This window comes from Colletotrichum destructivum, chromosome 7, assembly GCF_034447905.1.
Source record: "Colletotrichum destructivum chromosome 7, complete sequence".
NCBI lineage: Eukaryota > Fungi > Ascomycota > Sordariomycetes > Glomerellales > Glomerellaceae > Colletotrichum > Colletotrichum destructivum.
In genome coordinates, this window is record NC_085902.1 from 13,674 (window position 1) to 33,278 (window position 19,605).

At 51.3% G+C, this 19,605-nt stretch overlaps 5 protein-coding genes across 5 annotated transcripts; all 5 read right to left on the bottom strand.

Moving 5' to 3' along the window:
- Nucleotides 1–1,998: 1,998 nt before the first annotated feature.
- On the bottom strand, nucleotides 1,999–3,933 carry CDEST_10530 (Putative glucanosyltransferase, glycoside hydrolase superfamily). Its single transcript, XM_062926686.1, has 4 exons — nucleotides 3,503–3,933; nucleotides 2,780–3,440; nucleotides 2,401–2,731; nucleotides 1,999–2,348 (listed from the first exon to the last, which is right to left on the bottom strand). Exons 1-4 carry the CDS (start codon nucleotides 3,627–3,629, stop codon nucleotides 2,097–2,099), a joined length of 1,371 nt encoding a protein of 456 aa, XP_062782737.1. The 5' UTR covers nucleotides 3,630–3,933; the 3' UTR covers nucleotides 1,999–2,096.
- A 2,588-nt stretch (nucleotides 3,934–6,521) lies between these two features.
- On the bottom strand, nucleotides 6,522–15,740 carry CDEST_10531 (Putative Acyl transferase domain superfamily, phosphopantetheine binding ACP domain, thiolase; the record flags this gene model as incomplete). Its single annotated transcript, XM_062926687.1, has 10 exons — nucleotides 6,522–8,232; nucleotides 8,321–8,661; nucleotides 8,825–8,899; nucleotides 9,018–13,156; nucleotides 13,346–13,787; nucleotides 13,920–14,032; nucleotides 14,187–14,310; nucleotides 14,470–14,559; nucleotides 14,680–15,100; nucleotides 15,220–15,740. The coding sequence occupies 10 exons, from the start codon at nucleotides 15,738–15,740 to the stop codon at nucleotides 6,807–6,809; spliced, it is 7,692 nt and encodes a 2,563-aa protein (XP_062782738.1). The 3' UTR covers nucleotides 6,522–6,806.
- A 236-nt stretch (nucleotides 15,741–15,976) lies between these two features.
- Nucleotides 15,977–16,863, bottom strand: CDEST_10532 (Putative oxoglutarate/iron-dependent dioxygenase, isopenicillin N synthase-like superfamily; the record flags this gene model as incomplete). The annotated part of the gene is made up of 1 exon (XM_062926688.1): nucleotides 15,977–16,863. One exon carries the CDS (start codon nucleotides 16,861–16,863, stop codon nucleotides 16,171–16,173), a length of 693 nt encoding a protein of 230 aa, XP_062782739.1. The 3' UTR covers nucleotides 15,977–16,170.
- A 417-nt stretch (nucleotides 16,864–17,280) lies between these two features.
- Nucleotides 17,281–17,586, bottom strand: CDEST_10533 (uncharacterized protein; the record flags this gene model as incomplete). Its single annotated transcript, XM_062926689.1, has 1 exon — nucleotides 17,281–17,586. One exon carries the CDS (start codon nucleotides 17,584–17,586, stop codon nucleotides 17,281–17,283), a length of 306 nt encoding a protein of 101 aa, XP_062782740.1.
- Nucleotides 17,587–18,317: 731 nt separating this feature from the next.
- CDEST_10534 (Putative short-chain dehydrogenase/reductase SDR, NAD(P)-binding domain superfamily) lies at nucleotides 18,318–19,296 on the bottom strand. Its single transcript, XM_062926690.1, has 2 exons — nucleotides 19,224–19,296; nucleotides 18,318–19,155 (listed from the first exon to the last, which is right to left on the bottom strand). The coding sequence occupies exons 1-2, from the start codon at nucleotides 19,258–19,260 to the stop codon at nucleotides 18,431–18,433; spliced, it is 762 nt and encodes a 253-aa protein (XP_062782741.1). The 5' UTR covers nucleotides 19,261–19,296; the 3' UTR covers nucleotides 18,318–18,430.
- Nucleotides 19,297–19,605: the final 309 nt, after the last annotated feature.

Below are 19,605 nucleotides of genomic sequence, written 5' to 3' on the forward strand. Positions count from 1 at the left end.
GAGCTAAGTAGATTCTATAGCCTTTTCCTCCTTGTAGCCCTTATAAGCTATACTACCCTATTCTAGTATCTATTAGCAGAAGCTAAAGTAATAATGCTATTAAATAGTACTATAAGTTATACTAAAAGGATTAAGTCTTTAGAGGATATAGTAATTAGTTGTATACTTAATTAGGTAACTTATAACGTTAGTTACTAGTAAAGGGTGCTAAGAGTATCTAAGAGGATAATTACAAAGTTAATTGCTAAAGAGCTATAGAAGTCTATTCTTAAGTGCATCTAAGTCTATCCTATATATAAGTTCTATATGTTTGCTAATAAAGTCTAGCTTATACCTAATTACTAGTAATCTAGGTGTTATATAAAGTAATTACTTAAAGTAGGGCGCATAAGCGCTTATGTTGTAATTAATTATGCTTACGCATAATTAGTTGCTTACTTCCTTATTTTTATGTAACCTTACACTATAGTTCTTCTGTGCTAGAGGAGTTACCCTAGTTTCCTGTGTCTGCTTGCTTATAACTTATCTGTAACTGCTAGGCGCCCTATAGGGGCGTCCTCTAGTCCTGTTATGTCTAATAGGTTGTAACAGACTAGTACTAACATTCTAGGCAAGCCCTACATACTAAGGACTTTAACCCTACATACTAGATAAATACACTATACTATAAGCGTATTTTTACATATAATAATATGTATTAATAATCTAGAATTTTATCCCTTAGGCAAGAGTATAAATAAAGGGTTTTCCCTCTTCTATTTTACTTTAGAACTTTAACACTATGCATATAAGCAATATACAGACTTTCTGCCTACACCTTTAACTTACCCTTATCTGCCTTATCTTATCCTTATCTAAGATATCCTATCTTATCTACCTACCCTATTCTTAATAAAAGAACTAAAAAAACACGTCTTAGATAAAGAGAAAGTCTTACTATATCTAAGGCATAGGATATCTAGTCCTAGAGAGAGGCAACAGCCTAAGTATAAGAGGAAACGCATTAAAGTAGTAGTTGCAGACTAAAGATAGAAACAGGTTAATAGCAGTATAGCATCTGCAGAAACACTAGACACAATGCGCAAACGTATTAGTTTAATAAAGAAATGTCTAGAGAAGAGGATTCTAAGTAGATTAGTTAATTTAATATTTTTGTTGTTGCATTGTAGTTGCATTTGCAATGTAGTAGTAGTTTAGTAGCCTACTTGCTTATCTAGCCTACTTGCTTATTAAACACGTTACTTATTTTAGGCCTTTCTTATTTATTATCTAACTATTTTCTATAAGTGTAATTATTTAGTTAGGTAGAAGGGGGCTATTATATATCTTAAAGTTAGAATAGACCTTACCTATAAAGATAATATATAATAGGATAGAATATCTATACAATCTAATGTCTTAAATTACTATAACCTATTCCTAATTCCCTTATTATGCTTCTTTTAGCTTACTACATTATGTAGAGGCTACAATAACTATTTTAAAGGATATCTTACTTATTATAAACCTAATCTTATTAAAGTTATAGATATTAGTATTATCTATTTTATACTTTGCAATTATATTTTATATAACGTGGTTAATAAGCGAGCTGCCTACACAAGCGAGCTGCGTACCTTAATAGAATCTATATAAGATGCACGCAATATTCTGTTATAAAATTGTTAAGAGTTCTTAATAAATTTGTAACGGATCTTTGCGTGCAGCTTAGTTAGATTCTGTTAAGGTAGGCAGCTTGCTTGTGTAGGCAGCTTGCTTATTAACTACGTTACTCTTAGCACCTTTACTAGTAACTAACGTTATAAGCCTCTTGTTAAGTATACAACTAATTACTGTATCCTCTAAAGACCTAATCCTTTTAGTACAACTTACAGCACTGTTTAATAGCACTGTTGCCTTAGCTTCTGCTAATAGACACTACTACAGAAAGCTGACTATAATACCTACCTAGCCTAGTAGGGCCGCGTCACCTATAGCTTGTTAGGTTGTAACACTGCATGCATATATAAAGTCTATTTAATAGTCTAATAACTTAAGGTAAGTACAATATGTTAGCAATCTACACAACAGCTAGGCTACTAATATTTGTAAGATTTCTATAGCATAACTGCACCAAGCAGGCTGAGCACAACAGTTAAACTGCTAATAACTAAAGGGGCGCTCTCTACAGAGCCGCCAAAAGTTATAGCAGCTGCTGAATTAGAGGAACTAGAAGCAGCAATAGCGCTGCTAGAGGCAGTTGGGGAAGCAGTGCCTATAGTGGTCTCGCCGTCCGACGCGCTGTCAGCAGCCCATTGAGAACCAGAACCCTTAAGGCCAGGGCCGTCACCAGCACCATTCTTCATGTACTAGAATTCGGTGTTAGCAAACATACAGCATTTGTTTCTAAGTTGGACTTACATCCTCAGCCTTCTTTGGCATAGTGGGGATGGCGTCGGAATTGATCAACCATGCAGCGCCGGAAGTAGGGCAGTCAACCGCATGGGTAGTCATGGCAGCACCGCCATCACCCACTGGACTGGGATACTTAGATAGAGCGGCCTTGAACTTAGCATACTCATCAAGCTCTTGGACGTTGTTACCGTCGAGCTTAACAATACCCCAATCGCTCTCCTCTAGAGAATACTCATACATAAGACCACCAGAATAAACACCGGTCATCTGGTCGCTCATCAGAGCCTTGAGCTCATTGAAGTCGCGACCGTTAGTTGTGCAGCCATACTCAGAGATGCTTTGAAACAGTCAACACTATGCAGTTTGATTCAGTAGAAACACTTACAAGATAGGAAGACCGTAATCAGTGAAATTTTTGACCTTGACATCCCAGCCAGCCACCTCGAAATCGGTGTTACACCAGGAGTAGTCGTTGAAGGCAAAGAAGTCGCTGCGGGCATCATCGCTACCACAGTTGAAGTAGGCAGCAGTCTCCATACGGTTGGCAGCAACGTCAGCAGCAGAGTAACCAATTGGCACGTGACGAAGGCCGCGGGACGCCATGTAGTTTTTGACGTCACGGGTGACAGCTTTGACGTAGGGAGCCGCCAAGGTCATTTCAGGATCATCGTGCATAACCTCATTTCCAGAGAAGAATGCCAGAGTATTGTCGTACTGAGCAAGCTCCTCAACGGTAGCAAAGACGCTCTGGAGGTAGACGGCATTGTATGATGGATGAGGATCCGCACGGTTGATGGAGTACAAGGGGCTGTTGATGTCGGCTACAAGATAGATACCAGCATCAGCAAGCTGCTGCATGCACTCCTTGTGGTCCTTCGAGTTGTCGACGCTATACACTCGGACGGTATTCACACCAAGGTCTTTGAACCTAGGAATATCACGACCGCAGATGGTGGGGTCGGCAAGAGGATCGATATTCGCAGACGAGCCACCAGGCTGGTAATCGATACCGCGGATGTAGAAGCGCTTGCCGTCCGCCCAAAAAGCTGTAATCTATGGCATCAGTCACTGAATCAATTGTTCGTGTGAAATAAGTTGGTGATCGTACCATTACCAGAGGCGGAAACCTGTGGGAGTGAGCGGGCCTTGATGGGGGCCTCGCGCAGTGTAACAGTAGGCTTCGCTGCCACGATAGTAAAAGCTGCGAAGCCCAACACGGCAGGGACAAACTTCATTTTAAAGTATAGGTCCAAGTGTTCTTCCAAAGCTGATTGGTGTGTGTCGAGAAGTTTGATTTACGAACTGCCCCGAAGGATTGAGGGACAGCACAGAGCGCACTGAGATAGAGTTGCTGATTTTGAAAGAATTGCCTGGCTAGCGAAAGGAAGGTTGAGCAAACGTCAACTAAAGCGAGAGGAGTTGACAAAATGTTATCAAAGTGAAAAACAAATGGAATGAAGAGCAGCGAACACAGGTGGGCTAGAGGAAAGCAAAGGATAATAAGGAAGATAAATTAGGGCTGTTTGGAAAATTTAGACTGGATGATTGAAAGGGGGTGCGTCAATGGTGGCGGTGCAACAACAAAAACTCCTGTATCTCCAGGGGCTAAAAGAGGGATCAACAAGAGACGCCGATAGACGGTGCACACGAATGGGGGCGGGAATGTACTTGACAAGGGCGGCAGGAAGTTTTCAGGGTGCAAACACACGACTGACAAGTAACACGCTGCAGTACGTACCGCGCAGAAGCCAGTAGGCGCCCAACAAGAAAAGAATCAGCCCTGCGTTTACCCCTTGTATAATCTGCATGTCCTGGGATGATAACGTACACTAGTGGCATTGGTGATGTAATCTTTTGCCATCTGTTGTTCGCTCCAGATATAATACAGACAGCTTTGCTGTTGCAGTCCTCGTCAATGACTTTAATTATGGAACTTGCTCTTATATGTCAGAGCGGCAATGAATTTAACTATACCTCTGATTAGCTTCCTAGGTATTTTCTGTTTGTACTAAGCCAGCTGTGCATTGTACACAGCTCTTAGCCTAGGACATCCTTTATACAACCCTTTTAGTAAGATTTCCCTCCGTATCATCCTTCTTGTCACTGTATTTACACATCATAAGTATAAACGCAATTAACGGTCAGCATTATTAATTATCTCTCCGTTAGTTCAGTATTTAGAGGTCTAGGCAATGCATGTGGATCCTTATTATGGGGCGTCTAGTGTGGGAGGCCGGGACGGCACGGCGGCTGAGGGTACTTTACCGATGATGATGGGTCTTATTGGCTGCCAAGGAACCGCGTCCAGGGGGAATATGGCAGACTGATACCGTTTTAGTTACATGCTGCAGACTACATAGTGGGGCATCTAGTGTGGGAGGCCGAGACAACAGCTTAGGGCACCGCACTAATAACGATGGGTCTCATTAGCTGCCAAGGAACCGCGTCCAGGGGGAATATGGCAGACTGATACCGTTTTAGTTACATGCTGCGGACTACATAGTGGGGCATCTAGTGCGGGAGGCCGGGACGGCGACCGAGGGCACCGGCGCTGGTAAAGTTCTCTGTCCACGTATGTCCACGTTCCCACTTCCCATGGGAAAAGACGTTGTGCTGCAGACACCTGTAAAGAAATGCCTTCTACTACTCTGGATATATCGAGCAGAAGCATGGTATGCTGGCGCAACGAGATCCAGGCGAACGCTTGGCTAGAAATCAACTCCTGAAGTGAGCCAAGCGCGTCTATTTGATCGACAAATTGTCAAAGGTTCTTAATGGGGTTATCCGGGAAGCTCTACTGTCCGAGATTACTACAACCAACGATGTGGTCAAGAGGAACACATAAGTCATGCTTCTTCCCTAAGCGCTCATCTAGTTCCTCAACAACGCAGCTCTCACAATAAAATGCCTTACAAGCAGACGTTTACATTACAAAGTAATGTGTGACAGGCGGGGACAAGGGTATATAATTCACCGACTTAGCTGAATGGGCCTGTGTGACCCCCTTGCCTGCATGTAATTGAGAACAAGCGGAAGCTGTCAAAGCAAGAGAAAATAACACTTAAGTTGTGTTACAAGAAGTTTATGATATCGTGGCTGATGGGCTCAGCCCCATCAGGTGGCAGGTTATGTAATTCTTTCCTAGGAAGCTATTCCTGTAAGCGCAGCCTCCTATCTATCCTTTCTTAGTCCAAGCACTTAGATGCTTTGTGATTCTAGCCTCTCTGTGCGCTTTCGCTTACGACAAATTAGTCTTTTGTATCTTTAACCTGCGCAAACTGCGCCAGTGCTACTGCAAGCCCTGAGAAGGGGCTTAGCACGCAGGCAGCCATCCTTGTAGCTGCCTGTGCCACGTGCAATAAGGGGACCAGGATTTTCTTCAAATCGTACGAGCTTTAATCTGAAATGAACACTTCCCTAAAAAGCCGACTCTAGCTTTTGCCACATGTATTTAATTTGCTTGCCAAGCGTCATCATGAATACGTCTTGGATATGTTGTACGTAGCTCATCAGGAAAAAAAACCAAAACCCTCTACTACTTCTCTAATTGGAAACCGGTTGTAGGGTGGCCAAAGCATGGATGAAAAGGCAACTGAGAAGTAGGTGACTGACGTTACTGCCAGCCGCTGCTTCAGCCTTGTCGAGCTTTTGTCTGCCCCCAACGTGTTTCTTCGGTCGGTTGACCGTCCTTGTCTTAGTTCCCCTTTGTTGTAATGCAACTCGTTTACCTCTTCGACATTATTTTAAGTTAAACATAATCTTAGGGTTCATTAGCTAGGGGGGTCACTGGACTTCCTATGTCGACGGAGGACTACGCTTGACAAAGCTTAGGGTTATCTGCCTAAATGCGTATTATGACCGGTCTCTATGATCCGACAGGCGGGCTGAAGCTCTTGTTTCACTTTAAGCAACAATACGTAGGGAAAATAGCATTGTACGCGGGTAAGTCATCGGACGGGTGGTGATGTTCATCATCACGCTCTACGCAGCGATCATTGACGGAACACATGAAGCTTTTCCTTCCTAATTTTGAATCCGGACCACTGAAACAGAAACAGAATAATAATAAGAAAAGGTTTATGCTGAAGCACTTACTATTGACATTTCTACTATTGACAAAAGAACCAGGCATGTAACATGCAAGCTTCGCAGACATTAAAACTTCTATTCAGGAGTACCGCGCAAACCAGCTACATAGTTGCTGTATCAATAGCCGAGACTCTTAGTCACACACATCTCCTTAATTATAGGGCCGCTCGTCAAAAGCTCCTTATAAGTTAAGTTCCTTGCTTTACAATTCTGCCATTATAGAAGACGTATATTACATCAGTATGCTGAATAGTAGACAGACGATTAGTAACAGAAACAGTAATCTCGTCTCCAACCCCTTTTAAAACTTAATATTGATAGCCCTACTTAAACTTAGCTGTTAACCCTAAGCTTGCCACCTTGCCAAGACGCTTAAGGCTGCTAGCAGCAAGAATTTCCAGGACGCTAATCTCTAGCCCAAAGGCAACCTTCCACCAGCGTCGCAACTCAATGGCCATGAGCGAATCCAGTCCGAGCTGCTGTAGCGTCAAGGACGTGTCTACCTCGGCATCGTCTTTAAGCATCAAATCGTACACCTTGGAACCGATCTCCTTGGCTAGAAACTCGGCGCTCTCGGCCTTGGCGAGCAAAGCCGGGCTGTCTGCCGCGGCCGCTAGGAATTTCGTTAGCTCGCCCGAGGACTTTTTCTGTCCGGAGTCGTGGCCTGACTCGGCGCCGTCCCTGATGTTGTGGTAGAATCCCATTCGGCGGTCTCGGCGCCAGTTTGTGCGCGTGTTGGGGTCGTTCAAGTCTTCCTCGGATCGAAGGCCCACGATGACCTGGCCAGCGCTGACCCAAGGCTTCTGCCACCCTGACTCGTCCTTCTCCTCGCGACTCTCATGGGCGGCGGGAGCGGTTTTCGGGCGATGTGGGCTCGTTCTGACCGACGCCGGCGACAGCTTGATTGCGAGTTCCAAGAAGTCGAGCAGCTCCGGTTCGCGGAGGAAGTACAACCCCTGGGCCTTCATGTTCTTCCGCGCGAACTGGTTTTCAGCCACAAAGCCGACGCCGTCAATCGGGCAGATGTTGAGTATAGACGCCGGAAGGCCGAGGCTGCGGCGGTACTGCGTAAAGGCCTCGAGGAACGTGTTGGCGGCGCTGTAGTTGCCCTGGCCCGGCTGCTCCACCACGGTGACTAAAGAGCTGGCCATGACGAAGAAGTCGAGCGGCATCTGCTTGAAGGCTTCATGCAGGGCCCATGCTCCCCCGACCTTGGGGTTGTTGGCGGCAAGCCAGTCGTCGTAGGCCATGCTGGCAATGGGCGCGTCGCGCAGCACCATCGCAAGGTGAAGTACGCCCCTAATGGGGTAGGGCGACAAGGAAATGGCCTTTTCCACGTCGGCGGGCGACTCGGCGCGGCCTGCGACACAGGCGACTAAGCAGCCCGCCGCTTCGAGTTCGGCTATGAGCGCCCGGTCTTTGGGCTTTTGACCAGCGGTCCGAGAGAGGAAAACGAGCGACTTTGCGCCACGCTCGACGAGCCAGGTCGCAATGGGGATACCGAGACCCCCTAGACCGCCGGTGATGAGGTACGAAGCCTTGCCGTCCATACGAAGCGGTTGTGATTCTGGCGTACTCTCGAGTTGCGAGCCGATGTGTTCCGGCATCATGACGACGGCCTTTCCAATGTGGCTGCTTTCCTGAACCCACCGGAAAGCGTCCTGGACGTTGCTGGCCTCAAAAGTCGACATGGGTTTCAGCGGCTTGATGGCGCCAGCCTTGAGCAGCTCGGCACACCTTTTCAGCAGCCTGCAGAAAGAAGAGAATGTTAGCATAGGCCCCTTGCCACGGTATACGTATATAGGGTGTAGACGTGTCACAGGGCTATGACACCTACCCTCTAGCTCTATGCGGACGCTCCTGGCACATCAGGGTCAGGTCAACGCAGCAATACGATCTGTTGGCTAAGAAATGGCGCATGTTGAGGCTTCCCTCCTCAATGATGTCTCGCTTGCCGAGCTCAATCATCTTTCCAAAGGCAGCCACGCATTCCCACGACGCGTGGAGGAGTTCTCCCGAGACCGAGTTCAGGACAATGTCAACGCCGCGTCCGCTCGTCGCTTTCTTCAGTCCCACGGCAAAGGAAGCGTCACGAGAGTTGAAGATGTGGTCTCGTGCAATACCGAAAGTCTCGACAAGATACTGGGCCTTGGCTTCGCTGCCGACGGTGGCGTAGATCTGTATTGGTCGAGCGTCAGTTGCCGCATATGCCATTTGACTGAGAGACTGAGAGAGAGTGGGTAAGAAAGCGGGTGAAAGCGAGAGACTGAGAGATACAGAAAGGGAAAGAGGCTTTATGGGATTCACATCTCAGCAACAACAACCAACTCCTTTTCCTTACCTCTGCGCCCATAAACTGGCACAATTGAATGGCAGCGTGACCAACTCCACCGGTTGCTGCGTGGATGAGAACGGACTATATGGATTTGGCAGAACCTTTGTCAGCATATCGACGACGTTTACAAACTCTCCCGTTGCGTGTCTTGTTGCTCAAACACAGACACAGACACATGCCACGGCTTTTGCTTGCTTACCTGTCCCCTTTCCAGTTGGCCGAGATTAATAAGACTCTCGATAACCGTGCTGAAGACAACGGGAATCGTGGCAGCTTCGGCAAAAGTCATATCGTCACTGATCCTCTCGACTAGGTCGGCCGGCGTGGTGATAGCTGTTTGGAAGCAGGACGTCGGCGGCATGGCCATGACCCTGTCCCCAACAGCCAGCCCAGTTACGTTACGTCCAATGCTGGTCACCACGCCTGCGACCTCGAGGCCCAAGGGGACCGTCGTCTCCCCGCCGGCAGGCCTCAAAACACCCATGGCGAATAGAACATCTTTGAAGTTCAGGCCAACCGCACGGATATCAATAGCAACCTCATCATCTCCAAGGCCGGACGCCTCGGGCTGGGCCACCTCCTTGCTGACCCAGACAAGGTTCTCGAGTGAGCCGGCGTGCTTGGTTTGCAGGCTCGTCGTCATCGAAACCACTCGAGACCCGGCTTCGGCTGGGTGCTGGGTAGAAATCTGGCGGAGCTCCTCCTTGAGGGAAAAAGGCTGGTAGCGGCCAACCTTGATGACGCCGTCGTCAATAACATATTCCATGTCGGACGCGAGCAGGCCGTTATTGGTAGCATCAGCACCACTTCGTATCTTGCGTAGAACCTTACTCAGCAGTTCTGTCGACTTGGCCTCGGCCGCTTCAGCAACTTCCAGGGTGTAAAAAGGCACCTTGGACTCTGCGCGGACGGAGCGCGCCACGCCGAGGGCTTGCGCCGACCTTGGATCCTTGCAGTTTACCTGAGCAGGTTTGGTGACCCAGAGAATGTTCCCAGCCTCGTGGTTCTGCAGTATCTTCTGGAAGGCGGCCCATCGTTCCGCCGTGATGTCTTGGAAGAAGAAGGATTCCACGTCGAGCAGCGAGACGACTTCACGGTCGTGAGGGATGGCGGCATCTTCGCTCAGCGTGAAAACGGACGCCCGGAAACCGTCCCGTTCGAGCTGAGCCACCACGCCCTTGGCAAGGGAGCTGGTTCGGTCATCTACCAAAACGGTTACTTCGGGTTGGCAGTTACTGCTCTCCGCGCTCTTGGTCCCCGTATCAATGGTTCTGGCCGAAAATCGAGATGCAGAGGTGGACAAGGCAAGGTCATTTCCGCCGTTGCCCCCCACATCCACCGGCTTGGTGCTGACGATGGCGGCGCAGTACTGGTACGGCTCCTCATCGTCGAGGACGGCTGTTTCAACTCCCGAGAAGCCGCATGCCTTGAGCTCGTCGTCCCACCTCTCAAGGCTGATGTACGGCTCCAGGGGCCGCCCGTCGTCCTGGCCGAGCCACCAGCCGGCAAAGGTGCCAAAGCTGTAGTTGGGCGTGCGGACCAGCGCACAGAGCTCCGTCATGACGAGCATACCGCCGGGCCGCAGAAGGGGGTAGAGGTTCCCGAGCGTGTCCCGGATGCTCTTGGTGGCGTGGATGACGTTGGGCGCGAGAATGATATCGTACGAGTCGGGCTCGAATCCGCCCTGCTCGAACGGGGATCGGCTGATGTCCAGGGCCTTGTACTCCATGTTCGGGGCGTAGGCGAAGCGCTCGCGGGCCTGCGGGAAAAAGCCTGCCGAGATATCGGTGAAGGTATACGTGTCGTATGCCGGAAGCCCGCCTGGCCGGATGATGTGGCGGAGGATCATCTCCGTTGTGCCGCCGGTGCCGCCGCCGATCTCAAGGATTCGGCAGTTGGGTCGCGCGTTGGCAAAGAGCTTGAAGAAGTCGCCCTTGCCATAGCTGATGCAGTCGTATACCCGTGTCAGCAGGTTTCCCTGCATGAGAAGGTCGAGGGGATCTGTTCGGCCGACAAATACATCTCGGACGTTGTCGAACACGCGCTTTGTGCAGAGTGCCAGGGCGCCCTTGGGCGAATCCTTGGCCAGGACCCGGCAGAGGTGGTCAATCATGACACGTCTGTCGGCTGAAGGAAGCGCGACCAGCGTCTTTACGTCTTCTGCTCCGAGAACCGGATACGTGCCGTTCATGGCCCGGTCGATCTCCACGACAAGCCAGTCGCGGAACTTGTCAAAGTGCCAATTGCAGGCCTCGAGCCCGTGGACCGCAGGACCGCTCTCGAGAATGCAGAGCAGGGTCATCTTCTCCTGGAGGATTGTGTCCTCTTGGATGGACAAGGGCGGGGTGAAGAGCGTGGCGTGATCGACCATGTCGAACAGGGGAACCCATTCAAGGCGAGCTGCCGCGTGGGACTCTTGTAACAACAAAGACGTGGTGTTGTTGCTGCCGCCACCATCGTTGTCGACCTGCTTCAGCTCGAGACCGCGGAGACGGAGGACAACATTGCCACCCGTTGTTATCTCCACGCCGACTTCATGCTCGCCGCCCCGAGGGGGTGCCCAGGAAAATGCCTCCATAACTGGAGAGCCACGGAACACGGTCAGTTCCTTGATCGTAGTGGGCATCTTCAGAGGGCCGAAGCGCCGGCCGACGCCCTGTACCATGGCGACAAGGATCAACTGCAAGGCGACGTCGATGATAGCGGGGTGCATAGGGAAAGCCGGGTCGGCTGCCCGGGCTTCGCCTGCTTGGACGACGGCGGTGGCCACGTTGTCCGTCACGGACGAGGCGATGTCGGTCAGCGACTGGAAATCGGGGCCGTAGACGATGCCAATGTTGTCCATGTTCTCATACCACTGACTCTTGCCAACACGGCGGACCATGGTCTCAGGGTCCGGCCTCGAGGAAGCGACCGGAGGCTGCTCAGTGCATGCCCTGACCTGGCCATCGCAGTGCTTGGTCCAGCCGACACCGTTGTAGGACACGATACAGAACTCGAACCAGCTGGAGTCAGTCGTCTTGGTCAGCCTCCGGGGCCTCAGCGACGTCACGATCTCGACCTCATCGTCCGACAGCATCATAGCCGAGTGCACCGAGGCGTCCCGCACCTGGTACCCGGACTCGATCCCGGTATGCTGCCGGACGGCCTCGCCGGCCATTGCGAGATAGCCAGCAAAGGGGAATACGGCGTCGGTGCGAATCTTGTGATGCGCAAGCCACGGCTCACTGACCAGGGTCAGTTTGTTGCGCCAGAGAGGCTCGAGCGGCGAGCTTTCGTGGATGCGCAAGCCCAGCAGCGGGTGGTGGCCGACCTGCCGCATGCGGAACTCCTTGGACAAGCGGGACTCGTACCAGAACGAGCCGCCGCTGTGGTCCCAGGGATAGCGAGGCAGGTTCGTTAGCACCGACCGCGGTCCCGGGGCCACGACGGCCGCGGACCAGTCGGCGCTGACGTTGTTCTGGTAGAGCTGGCCGAGCGCGGCGAGCATGGTGTGTTGGGCGTCTCGGCCGCGGATCAGAGCCGAGACGTAGCAGCAACCTTCATCGCGGCCCGTCCCGGTGGCGGCGGCGATCTGGCGCAGGGGGCCGGCGAGCGCCGAGTGCGGGCCGACCTCGAGGAAGACGGCGCTGCCGGGCTGCTGCTCTGCTAGGAACGTCTGCACGGCTCCGCTGAAGCGAACCCGCGAAACCAGGTTAGAAACCCAATAGGACGGCCCGAGTTCGCTGGGGGAGGTGATGACCGAGTTGGTGACGGAGGAGAACATGGGAAGAAGCGCGACGCCGGATGGCTTCTTCTCGCCCTCGCCGCCTCGTGCGACTACTGCTGGCAAGCTCTGCAAAAGAAGTTGCTCGTACAAGTCGGCAACATGTTCCATGTGCTGCGAATGGTAGGCCATGTCGACCTTGAGCCGCCTGGCCAACGTGTCCGGCCTGTCGCGTTGGATCCGTTCGAGAACCTTGTCGAGGACGTCGACGTCTCCTGACAGCGTGACACTTTGCGGGCTGTTGTCGCAGGCGATGACGACCTTTTCCAGCCCGTTGATGTATGGGGCAACCTGGTCCACGCCGAGGCCGACGGCGCCCATGCCTCCCCCCATTGACGTGCACGACGACACGTAGCCTCTGTAGTAGGCCGAGATGATGGCGTCGTCCAGCGACATCAGGTTGGCGGCATATGCTGCTGCGATCTCGCCGCTCGAGTGACCAACAACGGCATCCGGGCTTATGCCGGCGCGCCGCAGGTAGTTGACCATGGCTATCTGGAGGGCAGTGCAGATGGGCTGCGAGAGGGCAGCCGTGTGAAGCTTGCTCGATTCTTCAGGGGCCATGAGTTCATCTGTGAGAAGAAGGCCGAGTTGGGTACGTCAGTCACAAAGCCCAAGAAAAGTTCAACCTCCTGTCTCTCTTTCTCGCGCTCTCTCTCTCTCTGGGAGAGGAGGGAAACATCGCTTTATGGCTCGCTTCTCTCTCCTTCAAAACACATACGCCGCGAAGCGACACGCACAACAAACAGGATGCAGCTTACCTTCAATGTTCCAGGTCGGGGGGTGCGGCAGACCCTTCAAAATTTTGTCCATGGCTGACAAGTCCCTCTTGAAGCCTTCGTCTGTTTGTACCAGCTCCTTGCCCATTTTAGGCCACTGGGCCCCCTGGCCTGTGAAGATCATGAGGAGCTTGGGCTTCGCGTTAGGAGCCTTGGCGATGGACGACGTCTCCAAGATGCTGCCGTCGGCAGAGGCCACCATGAACGCTCGTTGCGGCAGGTGATCGCGGTGCAATGCGAGGGTGTACGCAGCGTCATCGACCACCGCGGGGTGTTGGCTCAGGTACTGTTGAATGTTCTCCACCGCCTTCTTGGCCGACTTAGCCGTGTTGGCAGAGGCGAGCAGGAGTCGCGGTCCATTGGGACGAACGCAAGGAACGGTTGTAGTCTGAAGCTCGATAGCCGGGGGAGCTTCTAGGATGACCTGTGTGTGGAAAAAGAAGATAAACTAGTAAGCATCCATATCATATCATAGCCCGCAGCCCCCATCTCTTGTCTTCGTTTCGTTTCCTCGTAATCGACTCGAGGCGATGGTGTATATAACTGTAGTACTTACATGAGCATTGGAACCGCCGATGCCAAACGAGTTGACACTGATACGACGATCACGATCAGCCGGCCAGGCCACTGGTTTCGTGGGTACTACGAGCTTCTTGTCTTCAAATGGTACTGCCGCGATTTGTTAGAGAGCTATTAAAGAGCAGCGTTTCTTGTGACGGGTATATGTTATGTATGCGTCTCTCGCGTGTAGCGAAATAACTCTTTCTCTCTCTCTGTCTCCTGAAGCCACACTAGAGTGGCGCAATCCCACAAACAGACTTACTTTTGGGGTTGGGCGTAGAAAATTTAATGTTGGGAGGAATCGTATTGTTTTCTAAAGCCAACACGGCTTTGATCAAGCTCGTCAAGCCAGAGGCTCCCTCGGAATGGCCGACATTCGGCTTGACCTATATATCGGAGAAAGAATCAGTCATTTGGTTAAAATTAAAGTCGCATGAGTGGCGCGTAAGAGCCGCAAGGGAAAGCTTGACTTATTCACGGCGACAACATCTGTTTGTCATGTCGTGTATAGGCACAGGCCTGTGAGGGTTCGGGCTCTCACTTACAGATCCAATGTACACCCCGCGTTCTCCAAAGACATTACCGACTGCATTTGTCTCCAAAGGGTCACCCGTAGGGGTTCCTGTACCGTGGCACTACAGTAGATCATCAAAGTCAGCAAATCTTTTCTTTCTCTCCCTACTTCCACAAATAGATTGGCTCTCGAGTTGTGTCGCCCCCCGGCTTCCAAGCCCATAGACACACACTTCACTTACTTCGACAAAAGCAGTCTTGCTGGGGTCCAGCCCGGCGTCTAAATAAACCTTGCGCATCAAAGCCTCATGCATAGCGCTGTTGGGTGTCAGCAGCGTCGGACTGTTGCCGTCGCTGTTTGTTCCCGAAGCGCGAATAATTGCTCGGATGGGGTTGTTGTCCCGGATGGCATCGTCCAGCAGCTTGATGTAGACGGCGTTGATGGCTTCTCCGCGGCCGTAACCGTTGGCCGCGGCGTCAAACGTCTTGCATGATCCCTCCGGGGAGAGCATTCCTTCTTCCGTCATGGCGGCCGTCGTGGTTGGACCCATGATCAGATTCACACCGCCGACGATGGCGCCAACACAGTCGCCATTCTGCAGTGCGCGACAGGCCTCGTGAAGGCCCACAAGCGATGCCGAGCAGCCTGTCTTGATGACCATGCTTCAAAGAACACAGGCCACGCTGTTAGTGTTTGCTCCAATTCGCGCCGTGTGGATAGAAAGAAGAGGGAGTGTAGAATGGTCTCCCATATGATATGGGTGTCCCACAGAGTCACTCACCTTGGGCCTTTCAAGTCATACTCATACGATGCGCGGTTGGCAATCATGAGATCTCCATGGCCGGTTAGCAGGTAGCCTCCGGCGTGCTGCTGTTCTCGTGCCACCATCTGCAGCCAATCTTCGCTAAAGGTGCCCACATAACATCCCACCGCTTTGCCACGGTAGTTGACCTCGCCGGCATTCTCGAGTGCTTCGCGAACGACCTCGAGGAACTGGCGTTGTTGTGGATCACACCTCTCGAGTTCTTTCCGGCTCATCGAGAACAGGCTCGTGTCGAGAGATCCCAGGTCTTCATCGACAAAGTAGCCGTACTGCGTCTCGATGGCACCCTTCTTTCCCAGAGTATTGGCAAACCCCTGGGGATTGTATCTGGACTCGGGCACGTGGCTCCGGAGGTCTTTTCCGTTGACAAGGACGTCCCAGAACGCATCAGTATCCCGAACGCCTTGGGGCAGACGCAGCCCAATGCCACAAATGGCCACCATTGGGGCGTGCCGAGACTGTCTACGAATCCTAGTCATCGTCTGAAATGTGAAAGAGGGGAATTTGGAGTAGAGTCTGGGTACTGGTTAGACAGAGGGGGGTAGGGTTGAGAGTCGCTGTACGATGTGTGGTGGTAATGGTGGGGGTGCGAATAATAAATGAAAGTTTCTAATGAGAGTTGACAGTTCAATTACAGACTTGACTTTGGCTGAAAGTATGATCCAAAATCTTGACAGAAGAGGTACTTGTACTCGTTTATATAACTAACGTAGACATGTCTCTTGGTCAAACAACATTGATGGTGCTTATACTTTGCCACAACCTGCCGAACTGCTTCACATTTGCTCGGGTTTCCCGAAACCGTTGAGCATCCAGCGGGTGATTTTGTCGATGGTCATTCTCTTCCAAAACTTCAACTTGTCAAAATGTCAAGAGAGTGTCCGTGTGCCCCACACACAGGCGTTTGTGTCAAGTCTTTCGGGTTTCCAGCACGCGATAGACTTTGGCGACTCGCTCCATTCCCCACTCTTGGCAGGTCTGGACCGGGTTGCTGGACTGCTCCTCGGACAGCTGTGGGATCAACGGGCTGATGAAAGGCTTCATGGGCGTGTCGAGTGCCGGTCGGTATCCGAGCAGGACGCTGTACTTGTCGAGCTTGGCCTGTTCGGCAGGGGCGCCAATGACGCGGTGGAAGCCGGAACGGAGCACCTCGTTAGTCAAGACGGCGAGAGCGTCGCCGATATTGACGATGACGTGGCCATCGACGGGCTCGACCCAGCGCCAGTTGGCCTCGTTGTAACTACCCGTAACTGGGTTCGGTTTCGGGTTCTCGCTGCTGCTGTCTGGCTCCAGAATCTGCAGACCGCCGACCCAAGTGAAAAGCATGGCGACGCTGACCGAGTCACGGTGAGGAGGAAATTTGGCCGCGTTCGGATCGTCCCCTGGTGTCGTGGCAGGATATCGCAGCACCCGGAGGAAGTCGTAAGACGGGTCCTCGCGTCGGTGCAGCGACATCAGGGCCCCGGGCTCAAGCTGCAGCCGGGTCTCGAGAGCACGCAGCATCACATGACAGACCTCGTTGCCCTGCGTGAGGAGCGAGGAAAACAGGTCTCGGTGATCCTTGAGCCAAGGAGGAAGCTGAAATGTGGATTGTTTATCCATGACAAGTTCGTAAAACGGAACCTAGAAAAAAAAGTCCTCTTGGTCAGTGATCGGCAGCTTCTTCTCCCCCGAAACCATAACTCAACAAGCCTGTGCTTTTAGAGTGTCTGCGAGTTTGAAGACTAAGAAACTTCCGACTAGAGGCCATGACCAGAAAAATCCCGTCGGCAGATCTAGACATAGTCTCGGGGGGTCGGGGAATTCGGTCTCTGATTTCCATCGACGGGCGCCCGGCTGCCGTTGGGTTTATGTGTCGTGTGTCCACTCTCACTCCCACCCGCACATCTGTGTGGTCTAGCTAGCTTGACTTACGTTGAAAGCTTCACTGAACTTGGGCTCGCCGGTTTTGCTGATGCTGGGACACTTATATCTGCAACACAAGGCAAGGTAAGCATTTCTTCGGAAATGGGACTCTGCCTACCGTCTGACAACGTACCCAAGGTCAAAGACTCCCGTCGTCTCACGAGATTTGTATGAAAGTTTTGTCTCCATGTCGAGCACAGGCAAGGTGGCTTTACCCAAATCGCAGACCTTAACCGCCTGGTTCCAGAGTTGTTCCCCTTCAGGGCAGTCCTGTAGGTTGAGATAGAAGAAGCCGGTCGAGAGACATATATCGAAGAGCTTGTCGAGCTCCTTCTCGTCTTGTCTAAGCAGGTTGCCAAGGGACACACGGGGGAGGTCGATCATGGGCAAGCCCTTGGGGAAGGGGATAGGGGAAGACATGGTCTGTAGAGGGACGAAGGAAGAAGAAAAAAGTGCAAAGCTAGCAATTGAATGTTTGGTTGTTGTTAGGGTCTACAATGACTGTATGCAACCAGGATATTCAGGGATCGTGTTTGTGATGATTTCTTTGGCTGAGAAGCACTGATTGAAGCTTTTATAACAATTACTCCCTGCTGCTGGCTGCAGGGAGGCGTCTCCTTCAAGTCTCAGCCAAGTCACGAAACTCTCAATGCCGCTCTTGGTTTGCACCATGTCTACTCCACACATTGTAAGACAAATCTTACTTTGTCCTGATTTGTAGCAAGTTTATGCTACGAGACATTTTAGCTTCTTAGAGTAGTGTACTTCTGTTGAGAAAGGCCAGCTATCGCAAAAGCTGCCACAGCTTGCGCCCAGGGAATCGAAACCACCCGAGTTGACGGGCGCATGAGTGAGTGTTGGGCCCTGAGATCTACACGTGAACTGTTCCCCTATCTCGGGATCACTGAACCTGGCAATAATGCTTCACCCCCCTACCAACTCAGGTTTGGCCTGTGATTGAGGTCCATCCGGCCGCCTGCTCATCTTTTGGTCAAATTACCTTAGCATAAGATGTACTGCAATGATATAAGTCATCTGGTCAAGTCGACAGGAAGATCCCTACAACTGTCAGATTCTACCGAAGCAAGGATGTATTGCGCTTGTCATCAGGATGATGTACCTTGATTGGCTTTAGATTCATCCCACTTAACTTTTTGTCATTTCCCAAATGGCGCCCTCTAGCTGTTCCCCCTCTAATAACACAGATAACAGAAATTCCCCAAGTCTTGTTTCCTTTCAGTTTGAAAACTCTCATATGTCTCATCTACCACGGACTGAAACCGTATATCCCGATAACCTTGCCAGCATCCTCCAGCTTGTCTGTCTTGATGACTGCGGCTACTCGGTCCCCTCCATCGGCCGGCAACGCCGCACCCCTCGCTGTGAGCGAAGTGGGATCGCCTGTGAAATTGGTGGCGCAAAGACCAGGGTCCGCGCCAAATACAAGAATCCCTTCCGGCTTGAGACGCACTACGTACATTGTCATCAGCATGTTCAGCGCAGCTTTGCTCACTTTATACTCGGTACCAAACGGCGTGTAGTACGGTGAGGTCGGGTCGCTGGCATGTGTGATGGAGCCCATGCTGGAGCTCACAAAGACAATGCGTGCCGGCTTGTGGACGGCGTTTTTCAGTAGGGGAAGAAATGCCTCCGTAACTCCTAGCGCGCCTATAACATTCGTATCTAGCACGCGGCGGAGGGCCCCAGTCGTAGGTGGGTGAGCCATGGATATGATGCCCGCGTTGTTAACCAGCACGTCAAGCCTTCCGTACTCAGACACTAGACGGCTGACTGCATCGTTCACAGAGGCCTCGTCCGTAACGTCTATCTGCGTAGTTGCGACGCTGCCTTTGACGCCTGGAGTTGATCCTAGCTGCCTTGCGGCTGTCTCTCCGTTGGCGGAGTTGCGGCTACCGAGAACCACGTGGTATTCAGAAGAGGACAGAATCAGATTTTTAGCCGCTTCGTAACCAATGCCCTGATTAGCTCCTATATTCTCTCCTATCAGCAAAGTTTCAATCTTCTTTACGTAGGTTGGGCAAATAATTGGCTCGAACCTGTGATGAGGATTATCTTTTTCTCTGCTAAGGCCATGGCGAACGGGGTCTGTTAAGTATGTTGGAGACGTGGCAATGGCTGGATGAGGAATGAACACTGCCAGGGACAGGTGACTTTATAGGCAGCACTGCACTTTGACCAAACCATCCAGGACAGCAAAACCATGCCAGGCAATTGCATCAAAGAGCATGGCAAAGCGACCAGCTGTTGGCTTTCAACTGACTCGAAACCCTGGAGCTGCATCCCGGCCTCGTCTTCTGACTAGTGTAAATGTAAGTTTTCTTAGGAAAAACATCAAATCGACAGGGAACACATCGTGCGGTGTACAAATTGTAGCTCATACAGGCGCTCTCAACCTTATTTATTTGCCCGAAAGTACGG

Excerpts from the sequence above, each read along its gene's own strand:
- CDEST_10530 (XM_062926686.1), bottom strand. The coding sequence starts at position 3,629 with ATGAAGTTTGTCCCTGCCGTGTTGGGCTTCGCAGCTTTTACTATCGTG. Across the intron at positions 3,441-3,502 it reads GGTTTCCGCCTCTGGTAATG|CTTTTTGGGCGGACGGCAAG; the intron begins GTACGATCACCA and ends CATAGATTACAG. Across the intron at positions 2,732-2,779 it reads GATTACGGTCTTCCTATCTT|CATCTCTGAGTATGGCTGCA; the intron begins GTAAGTGTTTCT and ends ACTGTTTCAAAG.
- CDEST_10534 (XM_062926690.1), bottom strand. The coding sequence starts at position 19,260 with ATGGCCTTAGCAGAGAAAAAGATAATCCTCATCACAG. Across the intron at positions 19,156-19,223 it reads AAAGATAATCCTCATCACAG|GAGCTAATCAGGGCATTGGT; the intron begins GTTCGAGCCAAT and ends GAGAGAATATAG.